Here is a 25,132-nt window from a genome sequence, read left to right on the forward strand (position 1 = left end):
CTTTGTCGGCAAAGTGATATCTCTGCTTTTCAACATACCATCTACGTTGGTCATACCTTTCCTTCCACGGAGTAAGCGTCTTTTAATTTCATGGTTGCAGCCACCATCTGCAGTGATTTTCGAGCCCCAAAATACAAAGTCTGGCACTGTTTCCACTGCTTCCCCATCTCTTTGCCATGAAGTGATGGGACCAGATACCATGATCTTAGTTTTCAGAATGTTGAGGTTAAAGCCAACTTATTCATGCTCCTCTTTCACTTTCATCAAGAGGCTTTTTAGTTCCTCTTCACTTTCTGCCCTAAGGATGGTGTAATCTGCATATCTGAGGTTATTGATATTTCTCCCGGCAATCTTGATTCCAGCTTATGCTTCTTCCAGCCCAGCATGTCTCATCATCTACTCTGCATATAAGTTAAACAAGCAGGGTGACATTAGACAGCCTTGATGTACTGTACTCTTTTTCCTATTTGGAACCATTCCGTTTTTCCATGTCCGGTTCTAACTGTTGCTTCCTGACCTGCATACAGGTTTCTCAAGAGGCCGGTCACGTGGCCTGGTATTCCCATCTCTTTCAGAATTTCCCACAGTTTCTTGTGATCCACACAGTCAAAGGCTTTGGCATAGTCAAGAAAGCAGACATAGATGTTTTTCTGGAACTCTCTTGCTTTTGCGATGATCCAGCGGATGTTGGCAATTGGAACTCTGGTTCCTCTGCCTTTTCTAAAACCAGCTTGAACATCTGGAAGTTCACGGTTCATGTACTGCTGAAGCCTGGCTTGGAGAATTTTGAGCACTGCTTTACTGACGTGTGAGATGAGTGCAATGGTGTGTTGGTTTGAGCATTCTTTGGCATTACCCTTCTTTGGGATTGGAAGTGGTCAACATGATTTACTGTTCTTAGTGTTACTGTTAGTCACATGGAAATAGTTTGCAAGCCATAAAGGCCCCTGTAAATGTTTTCTATCACCATTACAATTTATGGGTTTACCACCAGCTAGTTAAGGGCAATCGTGGGAGGCTATTTTTCATGTCTTTAAGCTTCTCTTTGTTATTTGTAAAATGAACCATGTCGTATATGCTATGCTTCTCTCAGATTTGTTATTATTCCCTTTATCACATCCCTGGATGATGAATCAACTTGACCTTCCCTACTCTAGGCTCCAAGGTCATCCACCACATCACCCGACCTGTTGCATCTGCCACTTACCCAATGTTGTCTGGATAAAACACACAAGTAAGAGGAAGGGAAGTTACAGTAGCTTCATGATGGGAAAGGAGTTTTCGGAATTCCAAGTAGAACCAGTGTCTGGTGGCACACCTGAATCGGGGCAGGCGATCTGGCAGAGAGTTTGAAAACTTCAGCTGGAAAGAAAGTGCTTTTATGCTACCAGACATGTTCAGCTTGGCCTGGGCCTAATTTGAGGATGTTTCATCTATGGACACATGGTCCAAGTGTTTGCCCGTCGTAAAGGAAGCAGGTGTAGGAAGTCAGCATTTCCACTATGATTCTCACTTCTGCTTATGCCTCTGAGGTTTGGTGCATTTTTGGGGGAAAAATCATTAAACATTGAATTCTGTTAGAAAATTATTCATTTCTTTTTTCACCTTTATTTCATGTCTCTGCATCTGTCCATTTCTCCTTTCAGAATAAACACCCTCAGCCCATGGGTCGCAAAGAGTTGGACACTGATTCACTGAACAACAACAACACAACACACAAACACCTTTCACAATCGAAAATGAGAAGGAATTTTGGAAATTAAAATGATCTTTTTTCACTCTCAACATTTTTTTTTTTTTTGCTACCATTTACAGAAAGAATTTATCCTACCTAAGCAAGCTCTTGCATTGACCACAATCAGGTGAGGCTTTATGGGCTAGAGTATTTCTTAATACAGGTAATTCATCAATGTATTCTTGAGTGTAAAGCAGCAAAGGATACTAGATAAGGGGCTTCCCAGGTAGCCCTAGTGACAAAGAGCCCACCTGCCAATGCAGGAGATGCAGTTTTGATCCCTGGGTCGGGAAGAACCCCTGGAGATGGGAATAACAACCCACTCCAGTATCCTTGCCTGGAGAATCCCATGGACAGAGGAGCCTGGTGGGCTACAGTCCATGGGGTCACAAAGATTTGGAGGCAACTGAAGTGACTTAGCACACATGCATACCAGGTAAATCATTGATATTTTTCTCTATGTCTTCCTTCTCTCCACTTGGTTTTGCCTTACATGTTCATACCTCTCTTTTTCTTTATATGTAAGTCTCCAAAGTAACAAGTCCTGTTTTATTATCTCACAGTCTCAGCACCTAGAACAGTGCCTGGCATAGAGCAGATAGTCAAACATTTGGTTCTATGAATAGGTACTAGTATGGAAGTGTCAACATATAGGTAAACGAATAAATGGATATGAATGGAGGGAATGAGGGAGGGAAGGAGAAAAGAAAGGAAGGCTTGGGCATAATCCTTAGGGTTTTGAGGGTCTGGAGAGAGCCCATTAAGTTGCTTTATCCCAAAGTGTTCCCAAGCATAAGCACCCACTCAACCACTCCCAACCAACAGGTCAAAGCAGTTCATAATACGTCATGGTCTCTAGCCTTCACTCACCCACCTCTCTTCCATCTTACGTGAACTATATGTTCTGACTTTTTCTCTCTGTCCTGAGGCAACTTAGCAACAAAATATTTTCACTTTTAATCTTTTGATCAGCATTTGAATCTTTCACTAAGTGGAGATCTATTTTAGTTTAGTGACATCAACCTAAAAATAGAGTGTTTGTAGCAAGCTGTTTAAACAAGTCTTACTTAATTCTACAGAATAGCTCTGAGGGTTTTACTTCCTTGGTCCCAGCAACAGTACTTTTATAATAATGGAAAAGAAAGTATAGCCTACAGGCAATTGGCCACATTTCTCTCTTGTACTTTTATACTGAAAGTGATCCTTTACACTGACTCCCTAAATGTTACACATCTATTCCCATGCTTTCTTCAACCACAGATGTTTCTCTCTGTTCTGGAAACCTACCTTGCAGTTCTGCAGTTCTGCCCTTCTCAGGTGGACTGTGGCAGAGACACCTGGGAGCCCCTGTCCATGGCTCCACGATTAGAGGCCAGGTCAACATAGGGTGGAGGAAGGGGAGAGTGAGGTCACACAGGATGCCTCCTGATCCCCGTTGGCAGGAGTCATCCTGGCAGAGAGGTGGGGAACCAGCCAGACTCAGTGGCATTGCTGCCACTGAAATCTTGGTTTTCTCTGCCCACTGGAGCCAAATAAAATTTGCAGAGACAGAGTTTGGGGCAAACAGAAAGATGGCCTTAACCCTTAAGCCTACAGAAGGGAGAACACAATTGGTTCCTGCCTCAAGGAGCCTGTCTGCCCTCCATCGGGAATCCAGGGGATCAAACAGTTGGGGCTCACAGTCAGGGGTTGGAGATATGGGATAAAAAGTGTAGGGGTCCTGAATTCTCTCTTTTTGCACTGTTTGGAAACAGTCACTAGGCCAGTGTCAGGTAGCTAGGTATTTGGGTCTGGCAGTTGGTCCCTGTGCTTGGGTCCATTGTGCTTTGAGGATCTCCTGGTGACTTTCTTCCTGTAATACAAAAGGGGGAAAGCAAATCCCTACGGGGTGGCTTCCAAAGAGAGTGCACCATAAAGTTAAGCATCAACATGAGGTTAAAATAGAGCAAAGAGAGGTACCAAACTACAAGGGGAGGTTTATGATGCCATAAAGTTAAGTATCAGGACGCGGCTAGAATAAGTTAAGGAATCATAGATGCAGAGTGTGGCTCCTGCGGAGTTAGAGGGCAACAGGTACAGATGTAGTTTGCCTAATAGGTTAGTCTTCTGAAAAGAAGAAACTTAGTTATCAATGCAGACTGCTGATTGCTAGCCAAGTAGCACTCAAAATCCTCCACACTAGGCTTCAACAGTACATGACTGAGAGTTTCCATATGTACAAGCTAGATTTAGAAAAGTCAGAGGAACCAGAGATCAAATTGCTAGCATCTGTTGGACCATAGGAAAAGCAAGACATTTCCAGAAAACATCTACTTCTGCTTCATCAGCTATGCTCAAGCCTTTGACTGTGTGGATCACAATAAACTGTGGAAAATTCTGAAGGAGATGGACCTCCTGACCTGCCTCCTGCAAAACCTGTATGCAGCTCAAGAAGCAACAGTTAGAACCAGACATGGAAATACAGATTGGTTGCAACTGGGAAAGTAGTAAGTCAAGGCTGTATATTGTCCCCCTGCTTATTTAACTTCTGTGCAGAGTTCATCATGCGAAACACCAGACTGGATGAAACACAAGCTGGATAAGGATTGCTGGGAGAAATATCAGTAAGCTCAGATTGCAGATGATACCACCCTTATGGCAGAAAGTGAAGAGGAACTAAAGAGCCTCTTGATGAAGGTGAAAGCAGAGAGTGGAAAAAGCTGACTTAAACTTGACATTCCAAAAACTAAGATCATGGCATCTGGTACCATCATTTCATGGCAAATAGATGAGGAAACAGTGGAAGCAATAGATGACTTTATTTTTTAGGTTCCAAAATCACAGCAGATGGTGATTGCAGCCATGAAATTAAAAGACGCTTGCTCCTTGTAAGAAAAGCTATGACCAACCTAGACAGTTTATTAAAAAGCAGAGACATTACTTTGCCAACAAAGGTCCATCTAGTCAAAGCTATGGTTTTTCCTGTAGTCATGTATGGATGTGAGAGTTGGACTATAAAGAAAGCTGAGCACTGAAGGATTGATGCTATTGAACTGTGATGTTGGAGAAGTCTCTTGAGAGTCCCTTAGACTGCAAGGAGATCCAATCAGTCCATCCTAAAGGAAATCAGTCCTGAATATTCATTGGAAGGACTGATGCTGAAGCTGAAACTCCAATACTTCGGCCACCTTCTGGGAAGAAGTAACTCATTTGAAAAGACCCTGATGCTGGGAAAGATTGAAGGTGGGAGGAGAAGGGGATGACAGAGGATGAGATGGTTGGATGGCATCACTGACTTGATGGACATGAGTTTGAGTAACCTCTGAGAGTTATTGATGGACAGGGAGGCCTGGCATGCTGCAGTCCTTGGGGTCGCAAAGAGTTCGATATGACTGTAGCATATGAGATCTTAGTTCCCTGATCAGGGATGAACTCATGCCCCTTGCTTTGGCAGCTGGAGTTTTAACCACTGGACCACCAGGGAAGTCCCTGCTTTTAGTTTTTTGTAGCTGCAGTAGACAGGGACAAGAGGTAGAGACGGTGTGGGTCTCACCCCTGAGTAAGCATGAGAAATGACACCCAGGACCCAGGTGGAAAGGCTGACCTTGGACCAGTGCATGAGCCCATTTGGTTCATAACTCACATGGGAAAGCCATCGTCTTCTCGGTGCTGAAATGACATGAGCATTCCTCCCATGCAGGAGTCCAACATGACACCCAGAAATGTTATGGCAGTAAAACATCAACAGATACAAGAATGCAACTTAAAATTAAGTAGAAATTAAAAACTGAAATCCCAACAAAGAATATGATCAAAATTTCATATAAACAGTACCACCAAACCACACTTAATGGCAGATAAGCATTCCATGATAATAAAACAAACTAAAAATAAGGGATAAAAGGGATACAAGATATATGAGGTGTAAGACTGAGTCCCAAATACAACCTTTGAGATGAAGAAGAGTTGGCAGATGCACCATGAGCATTTCTGTGAAAAAAGAAATATAAAGTTGAGTAAAATGTTGACAGCTGTTATCATTTTTTTCTCCATTAAACACACACAGGTTTGTCTCTTTTGAGCTGCTAATTTTAGGCTCAAGGCATGGTTTTAAGCTACTGCTGTATTGATTTCCCATTGCCGCTGTAGCAAATTGCCACAAGCTACGTGGCTTAAAGGAACACATACTTGTTATTGTGGTTCTGAGGATCCAAAGTCCCAAATGCGTCTCATTGGCTTCAAATCACGGTGTCAGCAGGATGCCGTTCCTTCTGGAGGCTTCCTTCCTTCTCACGCTTAGAAGCTGCCTGCCCTCCTTGGCTTATGGCCCCTTCTGCACGTCAATGTGAGCCGGGGCTGGTTTAGCCTCTCAGCGTGCATCTCTGACACGGGTCTGCGTCCCTCCTCCACGTCTAAGGCTCCTTGTAATGAGACGACATTGGGCACAGCCAGATACTCCACGTCACTTCCCTATCTTAAGGCCGAATGATGAGGTACCTTAATTCACCTGTGCTGTAATTCTCACTTGTCCTGTGTCTGCCCTTTCAGGCTACTGAAACAGAAACACCATAGGCCAGGTGGCTCTTTTTTTGCACTTTGTTTTTCAACTGAAGGATGATTGCTTTACAGAATTTTGTGGTTTTTTGTCATACATCAACAAGAATCATCCATGGGTTTACCCATGCCCCCTCCCTCCTGAAACTTCGTCCCATTTCCTTCCCCATCCCACCCTTCTAGCTGGTCTCAGAGCCCCTGTTTGAGTTCCCTGAGTCACACAGCAAATTCCTGCTGGCTATCTATTTTACATGTGGTATTGTAATAGGTGGCTTACTAACAACAGAACCTTGCTGCTGCTACTGCTAAGTCGCTTCAGTCGTGTCCGACTCTGTGCGACCCAAAGACAGCAGCCCACCAGGCTCCCCCGTCCCTGGGATTCTCCAGGCAAGAACCCTGGAGTGGGTTGTCATTTCCTTCTCCAATGCATGAAAGTGAAAAGTGAAAGTGAAGTCGCTCAGTCGTTCCCGACTCTTAGCGACCCCATGGACTGCAGCCTACCAGGCTCCTCTGTCCATGGATTTTCCAGGCAAGAGTACTGGAGTGGGGTGCCATTGCCTTCTCTGACAACAGACCCTCACTTCTCAGTTTTGGAGGCTGGGAGCTCCACGATCAAGACAGAGCATGTGGCTGGTGGATGGCGGTCTTCTCCCTGTGTCCTCAGAGGGCACAAGGGGGTGAGCCATCTCTCTGGGGTCTCTTTCATAAAGGCCCTCATTCCACCCAGGAGGGTCCCACCCTCATGACCAAATCACCTCCCAAAGGCCCTGTCTCCTAACACCATCCCCTTGGTGACCTCAGCTTGCACTGAGGGAAGAGTTAGTACAAGAACAGAGAGCTGCTCACACGTACAGCATGTACCAGCAAGGCTCTTGGTTTAACTATCAAACCCTCTGAAGAAACTGCAAGCAGGCTGAGCTCAGCATGCTCGCCCTACCCCCTGAGGTCTCTGTGTTCTGTGCTGTGTTGTCTTCATTGAATTGTGCTTTCCACAGGACTTGTTTTTCCATAGCATCTAGTTGTATCATACCATGTACACACAGAGAGACATGCTTTGTCCATGTCAACTCTGTCATTCAGTTGATGACAATTTATGAAGCAATGTCTCGTCTCAATGCCCAGCACTTACAGGAATAGGACAAGTCCATGCCTATAGAGATCTTATAGCCCAAAAGGGAATCAGAAGTGTATCCACGTGCGCACAAGGCAGGAGTAAGAAGCACAAACCAAATGGAAGTGAGGGCTGCAGGGGGACAGAGGAGGGGGGTTTCCTCCTGGAGCAGGGCTGGGGGGTTTCCTATGGGACTGGTGTGCTGGTGATTCTGGACCCCTGGGGTGCACGTTTGAGGGGAGATTCAGGGCAGGACAGGGTGCCCTGGGCTGGGAAGCAGGAAGGACAGCAGACAGAGGGGCTGGGGAAGGTCAGGCCCCCAAGGAACAGGGGTCACACCCCTGGGAGCACAGAGCATCCCATCACGATTCCCCAAAGGTTCGCGTGGGGAGCTCAGAGAGCATCCTCAGGGACTTCGGAATTCGCCTGGGATCACACACCACACAACAACCTCAGTGACCAGTGGGCAAGATTCTTTAACTTTGAACAAAATTTATTCTGGTTTAAATTTTAGACGCTCTGTCAAAGGGCGCAGTTTCTATCTCCGCATCAGTCCCGGCCGCATCTTCGCCTTCTTTTACCACCTCCTGCAGCATTTTACTCGGGGCCTGAAACAGGTGCCAATCTGTCTAATGCTTCCAGGGCACCTGATAGGCAAACAGACGCCTCTATTCCTATGGCAGCTTAGAGGATTACTTATTCCTTGAGTAAATCCTAAAAAGACAACGAAGAGGGAAAAATGTGTCAGCAGGAAAGCGGCATCTCGAGAAGGCCAGCTGTGTCCCCTCTGAGCGAGGCCCTGGGGCTTTCTGTGCTGAGATGCGGACACGGCCTCGTGACAACAAGATGTGAGTCCAGGACCCCGTGGACCAGCTTCCAGACAGACACTGACCCTGCCCAGGCTCTGGTGGACCCTCATGTTTCCAGAACCAGAGGCTGAGGGACTGGGGTGTGAGGACCCCGGTTGTGTGCAGGGTCAGCTCCACCACGAGGGCAAAGACCGGGAAGCTGTGCTACATCCACCTTCCCGCCAGGAGTCAGAAGCGGCCCTTGCGTTCTATTTTCATCGTTTAGTTTTCCAACTCACGGAGTCAGTCAAGTAGCAGAGCTGAGATAGGAGGAAAAAATGCAACTGAAAGTGTAAGAACCGTTTAACGAGAACTTACTCTCAAAGTAACTTACAGCTGACAGTGACAATGGTTCAGAAAAAAAAGTTTTGTATCCTGGTCTCTACTGACCCAGAACACTCTCAGCGCTGGTGCCAGTCAGCCCCTCTCCTCCTCCCTTTGTGGTTTCCTCCCGACCAGAGGCCTTCCCGTCCTCTCACACGCCTGACCAGGGGCCTTCCCTTCTTCCTCACAGGCCTTTTTCCTCTTGACCACAAGGCACTGCTGGTCCCTCTCTAGTTCCCGTCCAGGGATTGAACCGAGGCCCGGGCACTGAGAGGCCGTCTTCCTTACACTCCTGTCCTCTCTCCCTGCCACTGTGCTAAGAGTTGGGTTACAGGCATAAACAACACTGATCAGACAAGGCCTTTTCAATTTGATTTTGACATCTAATCAGTTGTCTCAGGTCTCAACTTCCGCAACCTCTCCCTCCCTCCCTCCATCCCTCCTTCCTTCCTATATATTTTCATCCTATTTCCGGAAATATCAAGGGTAAGACGAAAATCAGACAGCCGATCCTGCACACTGCTTTGGATGTGCTGCCTCCCAGCTGTGGAGCGAGGGTCGCATCATCAGCGACGTGTCCTGGAGGACCTTTCTGCTGAGGAGACTCAGCACGGAGTGTCCCAAGGGCAGCTCCCGAAGCCCAGGCTCGGCCTGACTCTCCTCTGGACTTCTCTGGTCGCCCAGAGCCACCTCCCTTCAAATAGGAAGATTTATAAAGCAACATTCTGAGCTTCTGTCATGGGACAAAATCAAATTTCTTGCTTTTATGAAAAAGAAAAAAAGGAGAGTCACTTAACAGAGGAATCTTCTGTTTCCTCCTCATGAAACCAATGAGGAGACGGGATCAGAAGCTTTGACTCTCTAAAGTGGCTTAGAAACAACCAGGATTTTTGCAGGGCGGTCCTCAGCCCCCTCTCACTACTGAGGACTCAGCGCTGGCTTCTCAGAAGCATCAAATATGGTGGGTTTAGTCTGACCACGTGTGGATGGGGGTAGCAGGACAGAAGGAGGTAGAAACACGAGAGAGAGCCCGTGGCTCCCCCCGGGGCTCCCACAAGCTCACCTGACCCAGCAGACAGGACCAGAAAGAGGAGCCCGAGGAGCAGGTGATGGAGCCTCATGCTGGTGCCCCGAGCTCTATGGCTGACACTAGAGAAGACACTGCGCTTGCCACCTTATAAAGGTCCCAGGTTCAGGGAGGAATTCCGCTCTGGCTGTGGATTTGGTTATTAGGAACTCATTAACTGAGCCTCTTCCCTGTGTGTCATGGGAGTGTCCTTTATAGCATAAAGCAGGGGCACTCGTATGCTAATGAGGCTGTGGAAAGGCCAGGAAAAGCTTTCCTGCTGCCCTTTTGACCAGAAGCTTCTCCCTGGCAGTCAGTTCAGCTGATGGGCAGGGGTGTGGCAAGGGGCACAGACTTGCCTGTTTCCCCTGGCAGGGGCACAGACTTCTTGCTGCACCTTTGCTTACCTGCTCCCTAGCCCCACCCTTGCCCTTGTAGGGCTTTGAATCTGCCCACTCTTTACCTGTGCAGAAGGAAATGGTACCCCACTCCAGTACTCTTGTCTGGAAAATTCCATGGATGGAGGAGCCTGGTGGGCTACAGTTCATGGGGATTGCAGAGAGTCAGACATGACTGGGAGACTTCACTTTCTTTATTTCTATAGTTCCTTCTGGACTTGGAGAAGCAGAAGCTGGAATCAAGATTGCAGGGAAAAATACCAATAACCTCAAATATGCAGATGACACCACCGTAACAGCAGAAAGTGAAGAGGAACTAAAAAGCCTCTTGATGAAAGTGAAAGAAGAAAGTGAAAAAGTTGGCTTAGTGCTCTACATTCAGAAAACTAAATCATGGCATCTGGTCCCATCACTTCATGGAAGATAGATGGGGAAACAGTGGAAACAGTGTCAGACTCTATTTTGGGGGGCTCCAAAATCACTGCAGATGGTGATTGCAGCTGTGAAATTAAAAGATACTTATTCCTTGAAAGGAAAGTTATGACCAACCTAGATAGCATTTGAAAAGCAGAGATATTATTTTGCCAACAAAGGTCCGTCTAGTCAAGGCTATGGTTTTTCCAGTGGTCATGTGTGGATGTGAGAGTTGGACTATGAAGAAAGCTGAGTGCTGAAGAATTGATGCTTTTGAACTGTGGTGTTGGAGAAGACTCTTGAGAGTCCCTTGGACTGCAAGGACATCCAACCAGTCCATCCTAAAGGAGATCACCCCTGGGTGTTCTTTGGAAGGACTGATGCTGAGGCTGAAACTCCAATCCTTTGGCCATGTCATGCGAAGAGTTGACTCATTGGTAAAGACCCTGATGCTGGGAGGGATTGGGGGTAGGAGGAGAAGGGAACGACAGAGGATGAGATGGCTGGATGGCATCACTGATTCGATGGATTGAGTTTGAGTGAACTCTGGGAGTTGGTGATGGACAGGGAGGCCTGGCATGCTGCAATTCATGGGGTCACAAAGAGTCGGACACCACTGAGGGACTGAACTGAACTGAACTGATAGTTCCTTTCGGAGAAGGAAATGGCAACCTGCTCCAGTGTTCTTGCCTGGTGAGTCCCATGGACTGAGGGGCCTGGTGGGCTGCAGTCTATGGGGTTGCAGAGAGTCGGACACGACTAAGCAACTAACACATACACTGTTTCCATGAAAGGCTGTTTCAGGCCCAAATAGGGACTAACTTGTTCAGAGGCAGTTTCACTCCCTTGACAAGACTTGCTGACTCCCAGCATCCACAGAGACAGCCACGCTCTTTCTGGCCCCTGTGGCACTGAGGGAAGAGACCCAGTGGTCCCAACCTGCTCCCCACTCCAGCTAGCCTGTTATGGGATGGCAGCAACAGTTGCCGCCAAAATCCTGGTTTTCTTTGCCCACCAGAGCTGAATAAAAATTGTGGAGACAGAGTTTGGAGGAAACAGAAAGATGGCTTTAATCATTAAGCTGGCAGAAGGGAAAACACAATAGGTTCCTGCCTCAAGGGGCTTGTTTCCCCTCCATTGGGAATCCAGGGGATCATACAGTCAGGGCTCATAGTCAGGGCTTGGAGATACGGGACAAAATGTGTGCTGCTGCTGCTGCTGCTGCTAAGTCGCTTCACTCCTGTCTGACTCTGTGCGACCCCATAGACGGCAGCCCACCAGGCTCCCCTGTCCCTAGGACTCTCCAGGCAAGAACACTGGAGTGGGTTGCCATTTCCTCCTCCAATGCATGAAAGTGAAAAGTCAAAGTGAAGTCGCTCAGTCGTGTCCAACTCTTAGCGACCCCATGGACTGCAGCCCACCAGGGTCCTCCGTCCATGGGATTTTCCAGGCAAGAGTACTGGAGTGGGGTGCCATTGCCTTCTCTGACAAAAGGTGTAGGGACCCTGAATTGTCTCTTTTGCACTGTTGGGAAACAGTCAATAAGCCAGTGTCAGGTAGCTAGGTATCTGGGTCTGGCAGTTGGTCCCAGTGGTTGGGTCCATTGTCCTTTGGGGATTTCATGGTGACTTTCTTCCTGTAATACAAAAGGGGGAAAGCAAACCACTAGGGTTGGCTTCCAAAGAGAGTGCACCATAAAGTTAAGCATCAACATGAGGTAACATAGAGCAAAGGAAGGGAAAAACAAACTACAAGGGGAGGTTTATGATGCAATAAAGTTAAGTATCAGGATGTGGCTAGAATAAGTTAAAGGATAATAGATGCAGAATGTGACTCCTGCAGAAATGGAGGGCCATAGGTGTCAGGTGTAGTTCGCATAATAGGTTAGTCTTCTGTAAAGAAAAAACCTGGTTATCAATACAGACTGTACGTTAGAAACAGTTAAAGTGGAGAAAGACACAAAAGGGAAAAAAGAAAGAAAGGGGGGGGAACTTTTATTAATTCTCTGCAACACAATCACACACCAGTCTCATGAAATCTCAGTGGGACATGTGTTGGGAAGATGGGTGCTGCATTTCCTTCAATCAGAGACAGAGTGGGAGGATGATGCTGCCACTGAATGCATCTCCCCAGCCTAGTATCACGAAGCAGGCCCAGCAGTGGGGACCCCTTCACTGGGTTGAGGGGGACCTCCATCACTAAGTAACATCCCTCACTTAGTAACATCCATCCATCTCAGTGTTGGAGAGGCACTGACCTGGCTTTTCAGAAACGCTAAATCTCAGCATGGAACTTGCCATGCAGCTCTGAGTAGAACTCCAAGCCCTTTAGAAATGTGGGGACCCGGGAGGACCCCATCCTGAAGGAGCCCCTGGAGCTTCAGTCCTGTTCAGGTCCCCCGCTGTGGCTCAGAGTCTCGCATCTGAGGCTCTGTAAAGCCATGAAGGCTGCCTCAAGCAGACAGAGTCCCTGGCTGGCACCCAGGGATAGGATTTTTCTGAAGGAAAATAAGTTGTCTTAATCATGATTCCTTCTGCTTTAGCTCTAAATGATATTTGAATGAGGTAGATATCATCTACATATATATATATGTAGATATCATCTACATATATATATGTAGATATCATCTACATATATATATGTAGATATCATCTACATATATATATATATACACACACACACACATAAGATATATATATATATATCTGTTTATTTATGGACCTGCAGGCAAAATCTACACTACAGGGTCAGTTTATAAACATGCTATAATACTACACTGGAGAAAGAAGTGAGACTGAATCGTTATCTACTCTGTCTGTTTGTTGAAAATGATTTTTTTCAGGGAATTCTGCTTAATGTTATGTGACAGCTTGGATGGGAAGGAAGTTTGGGGCAGAATGGATACATGTATATGCATGGCTGAGTCTCTTTGCTGTCCACCTGAAACTATCACACCATTATTAATCAGCTATACTCCAATTCAAAGTTTTTTTTAAAAAGTAATTTTTAAAAATGCTGTTTTACGGGACTTCCTTGAAGAGTGGGTAAGAGTGGTAAGAGTGAGCTTACATTGAGCTTTCATTGTTTCCATTGCTGTGCAGAAGCTTTTCAGTTTGATAGATCCTACCATTTAGCTTTGCTTTTGTGGCTTGTGCTTTTGGTGTCAAGCTCAAAATCATCCTTGTGGAGGCCCATGCCAAAGAACTTTTCTCCTATGCTTTCTTTTAGGAGTTTTGTGGTTTCAGGAGTTCTGTGGTTTTGTAAACCTTTACTCTATCTTGCGTTGAATTTTGTGTATGGTATAAGAGATCTTACTTGCTCACCAGGGATGGAATCTGTGCCCCCTGCATTCAAAACTTGGAATCTTAACCACTGGATTGTCAGGGAAATTCCAATTGTAACTGCTAATTTGTCTGTCTCTCCGATTATTCCTGTAAGTTTTCTTTAAGAATTTTAAAATTCCTTTGCTAAGTACATTCTGATTCAGTATTCATATGTATTCTTGATGAATTAAACATCTTATCATTAGGATAAATACCCCTCTCTATATCTGGTCCTTGTCCTAAAAGTTACTTCATTGTGCTGTGCTTAGTCAATCAGGCATGTCTGACCCTTTGTGACCCCATAGACTGTAGCCTGCCAGGCTCCTCTGTCCATGGGGATTCTCCAGGCAAGAATACTGCAGTGGGTTGCCATGCCCTCCTCCAGCGCATCTTCCCAAACCAGGGATCAAACCAGGTCTCCCGCATTGGAGGCAGATTCTTTACCATCTGAGCCACCAGGAAGCCTGTCAATTAACCAGTACAGCCTACTATGTTTTCTTTACATTAATGTTTCCATAGCATATCTGTCAGCTCAACAGTAAAGAATCTGCCTGAGATGCAGCAGATGCAGAGACATGGTTTTGATCCCTGGGTCGGGCAGATTCCCCACAGGAGGGCATGGCAACACACTGCAGTCATCTTGACTGGATGATTCCATGGGGGTCTCAAGAGTGCTGGACATGACTGAGGGTCTAAACAATGACCACAGCAGATCTGTTTCCATCCTTTCATTTTAAATCCACTTGCCTTTTTATTTGATGTCTCAAGTGGGTTTTTTATAGTTAGTTTATATCTGATTCATGTTGTTGTTGTTGTTGTTGTTGTTGTTGTTGTTGTTTTACTGAAAGGACCATCTGTCTCCTTAAGATAGTGTCTAGAATCTTAGCATCACACTTTATCCCATCAAGCTGAACCAAAATTCCATCTAGTATCCTAGACTTCACTTTTCAGAGCAGTTTTAGAATTGAACGAAAAGCACAGAGTTTTTAGGCAGGCTACACAGGCAGGCTACAGTCCACAAAGGGTCAGCACCTCCACAGTCCACAGAGTAGCAGAGTTGGACACAACTGCAGCGACTTAGCACACAGGCACACACCCCGATCCCGACGCCCACTGCTGGGTTTCTGTCCAGAAGTGAAGAAGCCTGCACTCTCTGAACTTTGACCCCACTCTCTTCAACTCAACTCAAGAATTGTTGGTCTCTTTGGGTTCTTGTTGCCTGAGCTTTAGGCCTGGAAATCTGTAGAGGCTGGAGATGTCAGAAGTCTCACTTCACTTGTTTTCTTTTCTTTTTTTATAAATGGTTAAGCACATAACATTTAATTAGCTAATTCATTAATTTGGCTTCCTTGGACCTTAGTCATGGCAGGCAGGATCTTAACTGTGGCATGTGGGATCTAGTTCCCTGACCAGGGGTGCACCCAGGCCCCCTGCGTTGGGAGCACAGAATCCCAGCCACCAGACTGCCAGGGAAGTCCCTCACCTCACTTGTTTTCTTCTCTCCTCAATTACAGTCCTGGACTGCTTGTGCCAGAGTCTGAATCAGTAGTTTCACAGGTTTTGCCTGGTTCCTTAGGTGTGTACTGTAGGAGGGCAGTATACAGTCCCATCACAGTCCTTTTTTTAAATGCTGAATTGTGGGGTCCAAGCTCTTGTCTTTGAGGTGTGCCCTTTGTTCCTGAGATAATATTGTAACCCTAAATATACTCAGGTAAACAACTCCCCTCACCTCGGCAAGATTCCTGTTCTCTCCTGCAGCTGCATGTTCCTGAATGATGCCCCTTGCTTTAGTTCCTGCTGAAGATCCCAGTCCCTTCGAGCTTTCATGTAATTTTCCTGCAAGTTTCAGGGGCAGTGATGCAGGTTCTATGAGCAGGTTTCCGTCACTCTGGCTCCTTTTGCTTCCCTCCCTTTCCCTCCCCTCCTCTTTCTCACCCTCTCTCTATATCCTCAGCCTGTCTCATCTTGTGGAGAGGAAACTGCTAAAGGAGAGGTAACCCAGCTCAAGCTTGTGTAGACGGTGGTTCCAGTGAGCTACCTGTACCACCTCATTTATTTTATCCAGCATCTTCAGGCAGGAGGCAAGACCTTAGAAACGGGAGCTCTGTCTACTTTGCTCAGAGGGGCTCGGGGTGGAGGTCTCTTCTGATGAACCATGGGAGGAAGGAAGCAATGGAAACCACGTGGCCGCCAGTCGGCGGGGCTTCCCAGAGACCGCTATCATCACCCAGGGTCTCCGCGGAAGCTCTTCCCTGAGCCCTGTGCTCCCCGGGAGTGGCTGCCCTCTGAGCCTCCCCGGACTCCCTGGTCCTCTGCCCACCCCCAAGCCCACTCCCGGCTTCCCAGCCCTGGCATTTGGGGCTGCCCTTCTTGTTCTGTGTTTCTTAGCTTCTGTTCATTTCAACCACCAGCTGTGTCTCTGTGTCAGTTATTGCATGGTTGCAAAAATACTGGGTCCACATCATCTAAGGCAACTTCAGCTGCAGTCTGTGGCCAGTTTTGGTGAAGAAACTTTGAAATTTTCCAAGACTGTCTTGCGTCTGTGTGTGTGGCGGGGAGGTGGTGGGGGGGGGGGGGCTGCGGCAGGGAGTTTCAAAAGGTTCTGCAACCCAGGAAAAGTTACTTTAGAGTGTAGACACCCACAGCCCATCCCTGATGGGCTTTCTGGGAGTGCCTCCCATCTTTTTCTTCTTCACTTATCCAGATTTGGTTGTGAGTCAGTCAGGGTTCTCCACAGAAACAACCCATTACTTTAAGGAATCGTCTCACACCATTATGAAGGTAAGTCCCAAAACAAACAAACATTTTGGCAAGTCCCCAAAGAAAAAACAAAAAGATCCAGTGCCAGTGCGGTAGACCAGCAGGACTCAGGGAGGAGCTTATCAGATCAGATCAGATCAGTCGCTCAGTTGTGTCCAACTCTTTGTGACCCCATGAATTGCAGCATGCCAGGCCTCCCTGTCCATTACCAACTCCCGGAGTTCACTCAGACTCATGTCCGTCGAGTCAGTGATGCCATCCAGCCATCTCATCCTCTGTCGTCCCCTTCTCCTCTTGCCCCCAATGCCTCCCAGCATCAGAGTCTTTTCCAATGAGTCAACTCTTCGCATGAGGTGGCCAGAATACTGGACTTTCAGCTGTAGCATCATTCTTTCCAAAGAAATCCCAGGGCTGATCTCCTTCAGAATGGACTGGTTGGATCTCCTTGCAGTCCAAGGGACTCTCAAGGGTCTTCTCCAACTCCACAGTTCAAAAGCATCAATTCTTTGGCACTCAGCTGTCTTCACAGTCCAACTCTCACATCCATACATGAACACTGGAAAATCCATAGCCTTGACTAGACGGACCTTTGTTGGCATAGTAATGTCTCTGCCTTTTAATAGGCTATCTAGGTTGGTCATAACATTCCTTCCAAGGAGTAAGTGTCTTTTAATTTCATGGCTGCAATCACCATCTGCAGTGATTTGGGAGCCCCCAAAAATAAAGTCTGACACTGTTTCCCTGTTTATTTCCCATGAAGTGATGGAACCAGATGCCATGATCTCAGTTTTCTGAATGTTGAGCTTTAAGCCAACTTTTTCAGTCTCCTCTTTCACCTTCATCAAGAGGCTTTTGAGTTCCTCTTCACTTTCTGCCATAAGGGTGGTGTCATCTGCATATCTGAGGTTATTGATATTTCTCCTGGCAATCTAGATTCCAGCTTGTGCTTCTTCCAGCCAGCATTTCTTATGATGTACTCTGCATATAAGTTAAACGAGCAGGGTGACAATAGACAGCCTTGACGTACTCCTTTTCCTATTTGGAACCATTCTGTTGTTCCATGTCCAGTTCTAACTGTTGCTTCCTGATCTGCCTGTAGGTTTCTCAAGAGGCAGGTCATGTGCTCTGGTATTCCCAGCTCTTTCAGAATTTTCTACAACCTAGTACAGCCTAAATAAATAAACAACAACAAAAAAAATTGGTGTGTTTTAGAGATCTATGGCTTGTAGCACAGCAGATTTTTCTTTTTCTTTCTTTTTTTTTTTTTTTGCTTTTAAGGAAGCTGATGATGCAGTTTTATGTGCAAGACCAGGCATGACTTTTTATAGAAGGGCATTTCCAAAAGGGGGCAGGGGGCCATGGTGAGTTTCAAGGGAGTTTCTTGCCATGGTTCCTCACAAGTTGGAAAACGGCCCTTGTCAGGAATTGCACAATTGCAGTGGCTTATTTTTCCTTGGCAAGGTCTAAAGATGACTCCTTTGCAGCTATGTTAATCCTGGAGATAGCACCCAGGGGCATCTCTGTACATCAGGGAAGGGTCCTGTTGCCTCAGCAAGGAGGTCACACACCCAAGACACCATGGGGTGGCTGACCAGAAACCAGAGATGAGTTCATATAGGATAGAGGGAAGGGTTAATTTTAGGGCAAGACTACATGAATTGTTAGTTTTCCCAGGTTCAAAGCCAAACAAGGCCATGTGGATCGTGGTTGCTTCATGCCTGGGCTGAGAGGTAACTCATGGATTCATTCTTTAAAGGGAAGATGAATGCTGTGTCCCCACACCCTTAACCTGTGAGTAGAAAATTGAGGCAGCCTCTTTCCAGCAAAGCGCCTCAGTTCCTCAGGTAAGAAGGGGAGTCCCAGTCCTAGAGATAAAGTTTTGAAGAGCAAAGCCCTTTACATCTACGACTCCACAAACAGGTGTTCTCAGCACGGAGCCCTGGGTGTTAATGGGCAGAGGCCATTGTCCCCAGTTCCCTTGTCCTATGGACGGGGCGGGTGCCATGGCTTCTGACAGTCATGTGGGGACCTGCCCTCAGAAGGGGACCAGGGCTGGGTCTAATGCTGTGCTTCCCTACTGACAGTTTTACTAGATTCTTCTTTGAATTTGTCCCACAATTATATTTTGCAATGAGCCTTGCTCAGTAGCTGGCCACTTTTATTCAAATTACCTCTTTGAATTCCCCTAAATAAACCCGCCAGGTAGGTATGCCCTAAGGTTTATACAAGGTGGTCCCAAGGACTAGAAAGCCATGTCTGAGGCCACAGGCAAAACTGACTTAAAAAGTCGATTAAAATTGGCTGCAAATCCAACAAAAAGATCTGTCCAAGGCCGCAGTCTACTAAGTGGCAGTGATGTAACTTGGAGCAAAATCGACCTCTCTTCCAATGTTCCTGCCTGCCTCCTGCCGTCACCGCAGTGTCCTGAGAGCTTTATCAGGACATTCTCCTATAATTCGAAAGCTTGAATAGCGCTGTCAAATGCCAGCTATCTGGTGCTAATGAGATCAGAATTGGGCAGGGCACAACCTTTAAAAGAATGATGGGAACTTCCCTGGTGCTCCAGTGGTTAGGAATCTGCCTTGCAGTGCAGGGGATGTGGATTTAGTCTCTGGCCTGAGCACTAGGATTCCACATGAAAGAAAGAAAGTGAAGTCGCTCAGTTGTGTCCGACTCTTTGCGACCTCATGGACCTTGGGCCACCATGCTCCTCTGTCCATGGAATTTTCCAGGCAAGAATACTGCACTGGGTTGCCATTTCCTTCTCCACACGCTGTGAGGCAACTAAGCCAGTGTGCTGAGATGAATATCCTGCATACCGCAACTAAGACCTGAAGTAAATATATTTTTTTAAATCCCTTTGTAACACGGCAGCTAGGTGACACACCCAGAGGCGCCATGACAATTCCAAGGCTGACCATAAAGGTCAACAAGGAGGTGCTGACCCAGTTCCTGGAAATCCCAACCCTTTCCACAAAATAGCTGGAATACTCCTCCCAGTCATTAGCCTATGAAATGACCCACCCCTATAAACACCAACAGCCCCATACGCTGGTGCTGCGCTTGCCCTCCAAGATGGCCCACACTCTCCGTGTAGCATGTTTCCTCCCTGGATTGACCTTCCTTCACCATGACTCGCTCTTGAGTCCCTGCCTGTGCGAAGTCAAGTCCCCACATTCAGCGGCCATCCCAGGGACTCAGACGTGACCTGGGATGCGACCCTCCTCTCTCACCCCACTCTCTTTCCCACAACACTGCTGCCATCTCCCCCAGCCTCAGAGATCACTGGAGCATTAAAAGAGCACCGTCTTTTTGGTTTGTTCATTGTTTCCTTTACTGTGCAGAAGCTTTTCAGTTTGATGGATCCTACCATTTAGCTTCCTTTTTGTGGCTTGTGCTTTTGGTTTCAAGCTCAAAACCATCCTTGTGGAGGAGACCCATGCCAAAGAACTTTTCTCCTATGCTTTCTTTTAGGAGTTTTGTGGTTTGAGAAGTTTAGTGGTTTTTGTAAACCTTTAGTCAACTTACGTTGAATTTTGTGTATGGTATAAGAGATCTTACTTGCTCAACCAGGGATGGAATCTGTGCCCTCTGCATTGAAAACTTGGAATCTTAAGCACTGGATGGTCAGGGAAATTCCAATTGTAACTGCTAAATTGTCTGTCTCTCCAATTATTCCTGTAAGTTTTCTTTAGGAATTTTAAAATTCCTTTGCTAAGTACATTCTGTTCAGTATTCATATGTATTCTTGACGAATTAAACATCTTATCATTAGGATAAATATCCCTCTCTATATCTGGTCCTTGTCCTAAAAGTTACTTCATTGTGCTGTGCTTAGTCAATCAGGCATGTCTGACCCTTTGTGACCGCATAGACTGTAGCCTGACTGGCTATTCTGTCCATGGGGATTCTCCAGGCAAGAATACTGCAGTGGGTTGCCATGCACTCCTCCAGCCCATCTTCCCAAACCAGGGATCAAACCAGGTCTCCCGCATTGGAGGCAGATTCTTTACCATCTGAGCCACCAGGAAGCCTGTCAATTAACCAGTACAGCCTACTATGTTTTCTTTACATTAATGTCTCCATAGCATATCTGTCAGCTCAACAGTAAAGAATCTGTCTGAGATGCAGCAGATGCAGAGACATGGTTTTGATCCCTGGGTCGGGGAGATTCCCCAGAGGAGGGCATGGCAACACACTGCAGTCATCTTGACTGGATGATTCCATGGGGGTCTCAAGAGTGCTGGACATGACTGAGGGTCTAAACAATGACCACAGCAGATCTGTTTCTATCCTTTCATTTTAAATCCACTTGCCTTTTTATTTGATGTCTCAAGTGGGTTTTTTATAGTTAGTTTATAACTGATTCATGTTGTTGATGTTGTTGTTTTTACTGAAAGGACCATCTGTCTCCTTAAATTAGGGTCTAGAATCTTAGCATCACACTTTATCCCATCAAGCTGAACCAAAATTCAATCTAGTATCATAGACTTCACTTTTCAGAGCAGTTTTAGAATTGAATGAAAAGCACAGAGTTTTTAGGCAGGCTACACAGGCAGGCTACAGTCCACAAAGGGTCAGCACCTCCACAGTCCACAGAGTAGCAGAGTCGGACACAACTGCAGCGACTTAGCACACAGGCACACACCCCTGATCCCGACGCCCACTGCTGGTTTTCTGTCCAGAAGTGAAGATGCCTGCACTCTCTGAACTTTGACCCCACTCTCTTCAACTCAACTCAAGAATTGTTGGTCTCTTTGGGTTCTTGTTGCCTGAGCTTTAGGCCTGGAAATCTGTAGAGGCTGGAGATGTCAGAAGTCTCACTTCACTTGTTTTTTTTCTTTTTTTTTAAATGGTTAAGCACATAACATTTAATTAGCTAATTCATTAATTTGGCTTCCTTGGACCTTAGTCATGGCAGGCAGGATCTTAGCTGTGGCATGTGGGATCTAGTTCCCTGACCAGGGGTGCACCCAGGCCCCCTGCATTGGGAGCACAGAATCCCAGCCACCAGACTGCCAGGGAAGTCCCTCACCTCACTTGTTTTCTTCTCTCCTCAATTACAGTCCTGGACTGCTTGTGCCAGAGTCTGAATCAGTAGTTTCACAGGTTTTGCCTGGTTCCTTAGGTGTGTACTGTAGGAGGGCAGTACACAGTCCCATCAGAGTCCTTTTTTTAAATGCTGAATTGTGGGGTCCAAGCTCTTGTCTTTGAGGTGTGCCCTTTGTTCCTGAGATAATATTGTAACCCTAAATATACTCAGGTAAACAACTCCCCTCACCTCGGCAAGATTCCTGTTCTCTCCTGCAGCTGCATGTTCCTGAATGATGCCCCTTGCTTTAATTCCTGCTGAAGATCCCAGTCCCTTCAAGCTTTCATGTAATTTTCCTGCACATTTCAGGGGCAGTGATGCAGGTTCTATGAGCAGGTTTCCGTCACTCTGGCTCCTTTTGCTTCCCTCCCTTTCCCTCCCCTCCTCTTTCTCACCCTCTCTCTATATCCTCAGCCTGTCTCATCTTGTGGAGAGGAAACTGCTAAAGGAGAGGTAACCCAGCTCAAGCTTGTGTAGACGGTGGTTCCAGTGAGCTACCTGTACCACCTCATTTATTTTATCCAGCATCTTCAGGCAGGAGGCAAGACCTTAGAAACGGGAGCTCTGTCTACTTTGCTCAGAGGGGCTCGGGGTGGAGGTCTCTTCTGATGAACCATGGGAGGAAGGAAGCAATGGAAACCACGTGGCCGCCAGTCGGCGGGGCTTCCCAGAGACCCGCTATCATCACCCAGGGTCTCCGCGGAAGCTCTTCCCTGAGCCCTGTGCTCCCCGGGAGTGGCTGCCCTCTGAGCCTTCCCGGACTCCCCAGTCCTCTGCCCACCCCCAAGCCCACTCCTGGCTTCCCAGCCCTGGCATTTGGGGCTGGCCTTCTTGTTCTCTGTTTCTTAGCTTCTGTTCATTTCAACCACCAGCTGTGCCTCTGTGTCAGTTATTGCAGGGTTGCAAAAATACGTGGTCCACATCATCTAAGGCAACTTCAGCTGCAGTCTGTGGCCAGTTTTGGTGAAGAAACTTTGAAATTTTCCAAGACTGTATAGTGTCTATGTGTGGGGGGGGGGTGAAGGGGCAGCGGAGGCGGTGTGTTCTCAAAAGGTTCTGCAACCCAGGAAAAGTTACTTCAGAGTGTAGACACCCACAGCCCATCCCTGTGGAGCTCTGGGGGTGTCTTCCATCTTTTTCCTCTTCACTTGTACACATTTGGTTGTGAGCCAGTCAGGGTTCTACAGAGAAATAACCCATTTTTTTAAAGAATCATCTCACACCATTATGAAAGTAAGCCCCAAAACAAACAAACGTTTTGGCAAGTCCCCAAACTAACAAACAGATCCAGTGCCAGTGCGGTAGACCAGCAGGACTCAGGGAGGAGCTGATGCTGGAGTTCAAATCTGAAGGCTGGGTGCTGGCAGAATTCCTTCCCTTTGCGGGGAAGTCAGTCTTTGTTCAGGCCTTCAACTGATTGGATGAGGCCCACGCATGTCATGCAGGGGTAATAATAACCTGCTTTACCAAAGTCCACTGATTTAAATATAGGTCTCATTTCCAAACATCCTCACAGGAACATCCAGAATGACGTTTGGCCAAATATCCGGGCAGCAAGGCCCAGCTGCGTCCGTATGTGAGATGAGGCACCACAGGGAGGTTCGCAGGTTCGCTCTTCTCTGTCTTGTCTCCCCTTTCCCTCACAGTGTGGTTTTCCAGCCGATAGGAGCTTTGAGATGGACAGCATTTGTGGTCCCTTAGAAGTGAGAGGACACCTGGGAGTGGTCCTCTGTCCCTCCTGTCCGGACCATTTACCCATTTTAAAATGAGACCTAAAGGGCTCTTTTTATTATGGAGCCTGCATTTTGTCTTTGCCAATTTTCAATTGAAGTAGAGCTTGCATAGAGTGAGGAGCACAGATCCTGAGTGTCCAGCTGGAACCCGAATCCCTGTCAAACTATGGGATGGCCCCATTCAGCCCCAAGTGACCTTGACCCCCTCCCCTCCTCCTCTCCGACCCTCTCCTGCTCATCCCGCCTACAGAACTCTGTGCAATCTGGGTGGTGGGGTCAGGACACATTCTCAGCAGTGCAAGGACCTCCGGCTTTGTATTCCAGTAGTTCTGATAAGTTCCCATAGTTTAATGCCAGTAGTTCTCAGCTCACATTGTTTTTCATTGTAGTTTACCTTTAAATAATATTTACCCTCATCTTCACTGAATGGTGGGCATTAGTCCCTTGGACTACAAGGAGATCCAACCAGTCAATCCTAAGGGAAATCAACCCAGAATATTCATTGGAAGCCTAATACTGAAGTTCCGATGCTTTGGCCACCTGATGCAAAGAGCCAACTCATTGGAAAAGACCGTGATTCTTGTAATGATTGAGGGCACAAGAATGAGGTGGCAGAGGATGAGATGGTTGGATGGCATCACAGTCTCATGGACATGAATTTGAGCAAACTCTGGGAGATAGTGAAGGACAGAGGAGCCTGGAGTGCTGCAATCCGTGGGGTCACAGAGTTAGACATGACTGGGAAAGCAACTGAACAATAACAAGAACAACAACAGTGACCTCTGGGAGGGGGAAGGGACCACGAACTTGTCTGTGTTTGGCTCCTGACAGGTACTGCATGAAGTCTGTTGCCTCAGTGACTGTGGAGCCAACACTGAGAACTCAGGAGGGCTTGGTCGTTTACTGGGCTCAGATTACGCATGTGGCCTCTGCAGCAGGGAGCTGGAGGCACCACCAGGGTGGCAAAGGGAGCCCAGGGTGTCCTGCACTATTTTCTGCTATTCTCAGCCTGTGAATCACCAGTGTTGTGGTCAGACTGCACCCTGTAGGTCTGATGCTCTCAGGAAGCTCTGTCAAAAGGAAAATAGAGGCTTTTTGCTTAGGAGACCTAAAACTTACACAGCACACCTTCCTACCATGGTGTGGGTCTGTTGCACTCAGGAAGGTCCAAAAACAGAGAAAAATAGAGGCTTTTTTTTTAGGAGACCTAAAACTTACACAGCACACTCACCCTACCATGGTGTCACGTAGGGAGAGAATGCATGGGGGACCTAGGCTTTTGCTTTTGTTCAGGTATAGGGCTGGGAGTCTGGGTTTTCAAGGATGCTGCTGCTGCTGCTGCTAAGTAGCATCAATCATGTCCAACTCTGTGTGACCTCACAGAAGGTAGCCCACCAGGCTCCCCCGTCCCTGGGATTTTCCAGGCAAGAATACTAGAGTGGGTTGCCAGTGTCTTCTCCATTCAAGGATGCACTATTGGTGAATTTAAAACATACGAGGGAGAATTTAAAGTGTAGGAAGAGAAACAAACCAACAAGTGACCCAAATGGCGATGTAAAGAAATCAATCAAGGTTTCTAAAACAAAGGAGCCTGGGGAGGAGGCCGTGGCCTGGCCATTCCTCTGGGATTTTCTGGAGTTCTGTGAGTCAGTAGCAAATCATACAACATGAAGGAGGAGGTACTGGGATTCCTGAGTTTGTAGCCAAGTCAGGCAGGAGTGTGGGGAAGCTGGGGACCCAAGAGTTGGCATCTGAGGTTGGGACAGTCTTCCGGAACTGGTATCATACCTGTGAG

The 25,132-nt window shown here is 46.9% G+C and overlaps 1 protein-coding gene across 1 annotated transcript; it reads right to left on the bottom strand.

The window, feature by feature from the left end:
* Positions 1-7,859: 7,859 nt before the first annotated feature.
* On the bottom strand, positions 7,860-9,672 carry LOC129644676 (enteric beta-defensin-like). Its single transcript, XM_055570186.1, has 2 exons — positions 9,615-9,672; positions 7,860-8,093 (listed from the first exon to the last, which is right to left on the bottom strand). The coding sequence occupies exons 1-2, from the start codon at positions 9,670-9,672 to the stop codon at positions 7,957-7,959; spliced, it is 195 nt and encodes a 64-aa protein (XP_055426161.1). The 3' UTR covers positions 7,860-7,956.
* Between the last annotated feature and the right edge of the window lie 15,460 nt (positions 9,673-25,132).

The sequence above is a fragment of the Bubalus kerabau genome, chromosome 2 (genome assembly GCF_029407905.1).
Source record: "Bubalus kerabau isolate K-KA32 ecotype Philippines breed swamp buffalo chromosome 2, PCC_UOA_SB_1v2, whole genome shotgun sequence".
Taxonomy (NCBI): Eukaryota; Metazoa; Chordata; class Mammalia; order Artiodactyla; family Bovidae; genus Bubalus; species Bubalus kerabau.

Excerpts from the sequence above, each read along its gene's own strand:
- LOC129644676 (XM_055570186.1), bottom strand. The coding sequence starts at position 9,672 with ATGAGGCTCCATCACCTGCTCCTCGGGCTCCTCTTTCTGGTCCTGTCT. Across the intron at positions 8,094-9,614 it reads GGTCCTGTCTGCTGGGTCAG|GATTTACTCAAGGAATAAGT; the intron begins GTGAGCTTGTGG and ends TTGTCTTTTTAG.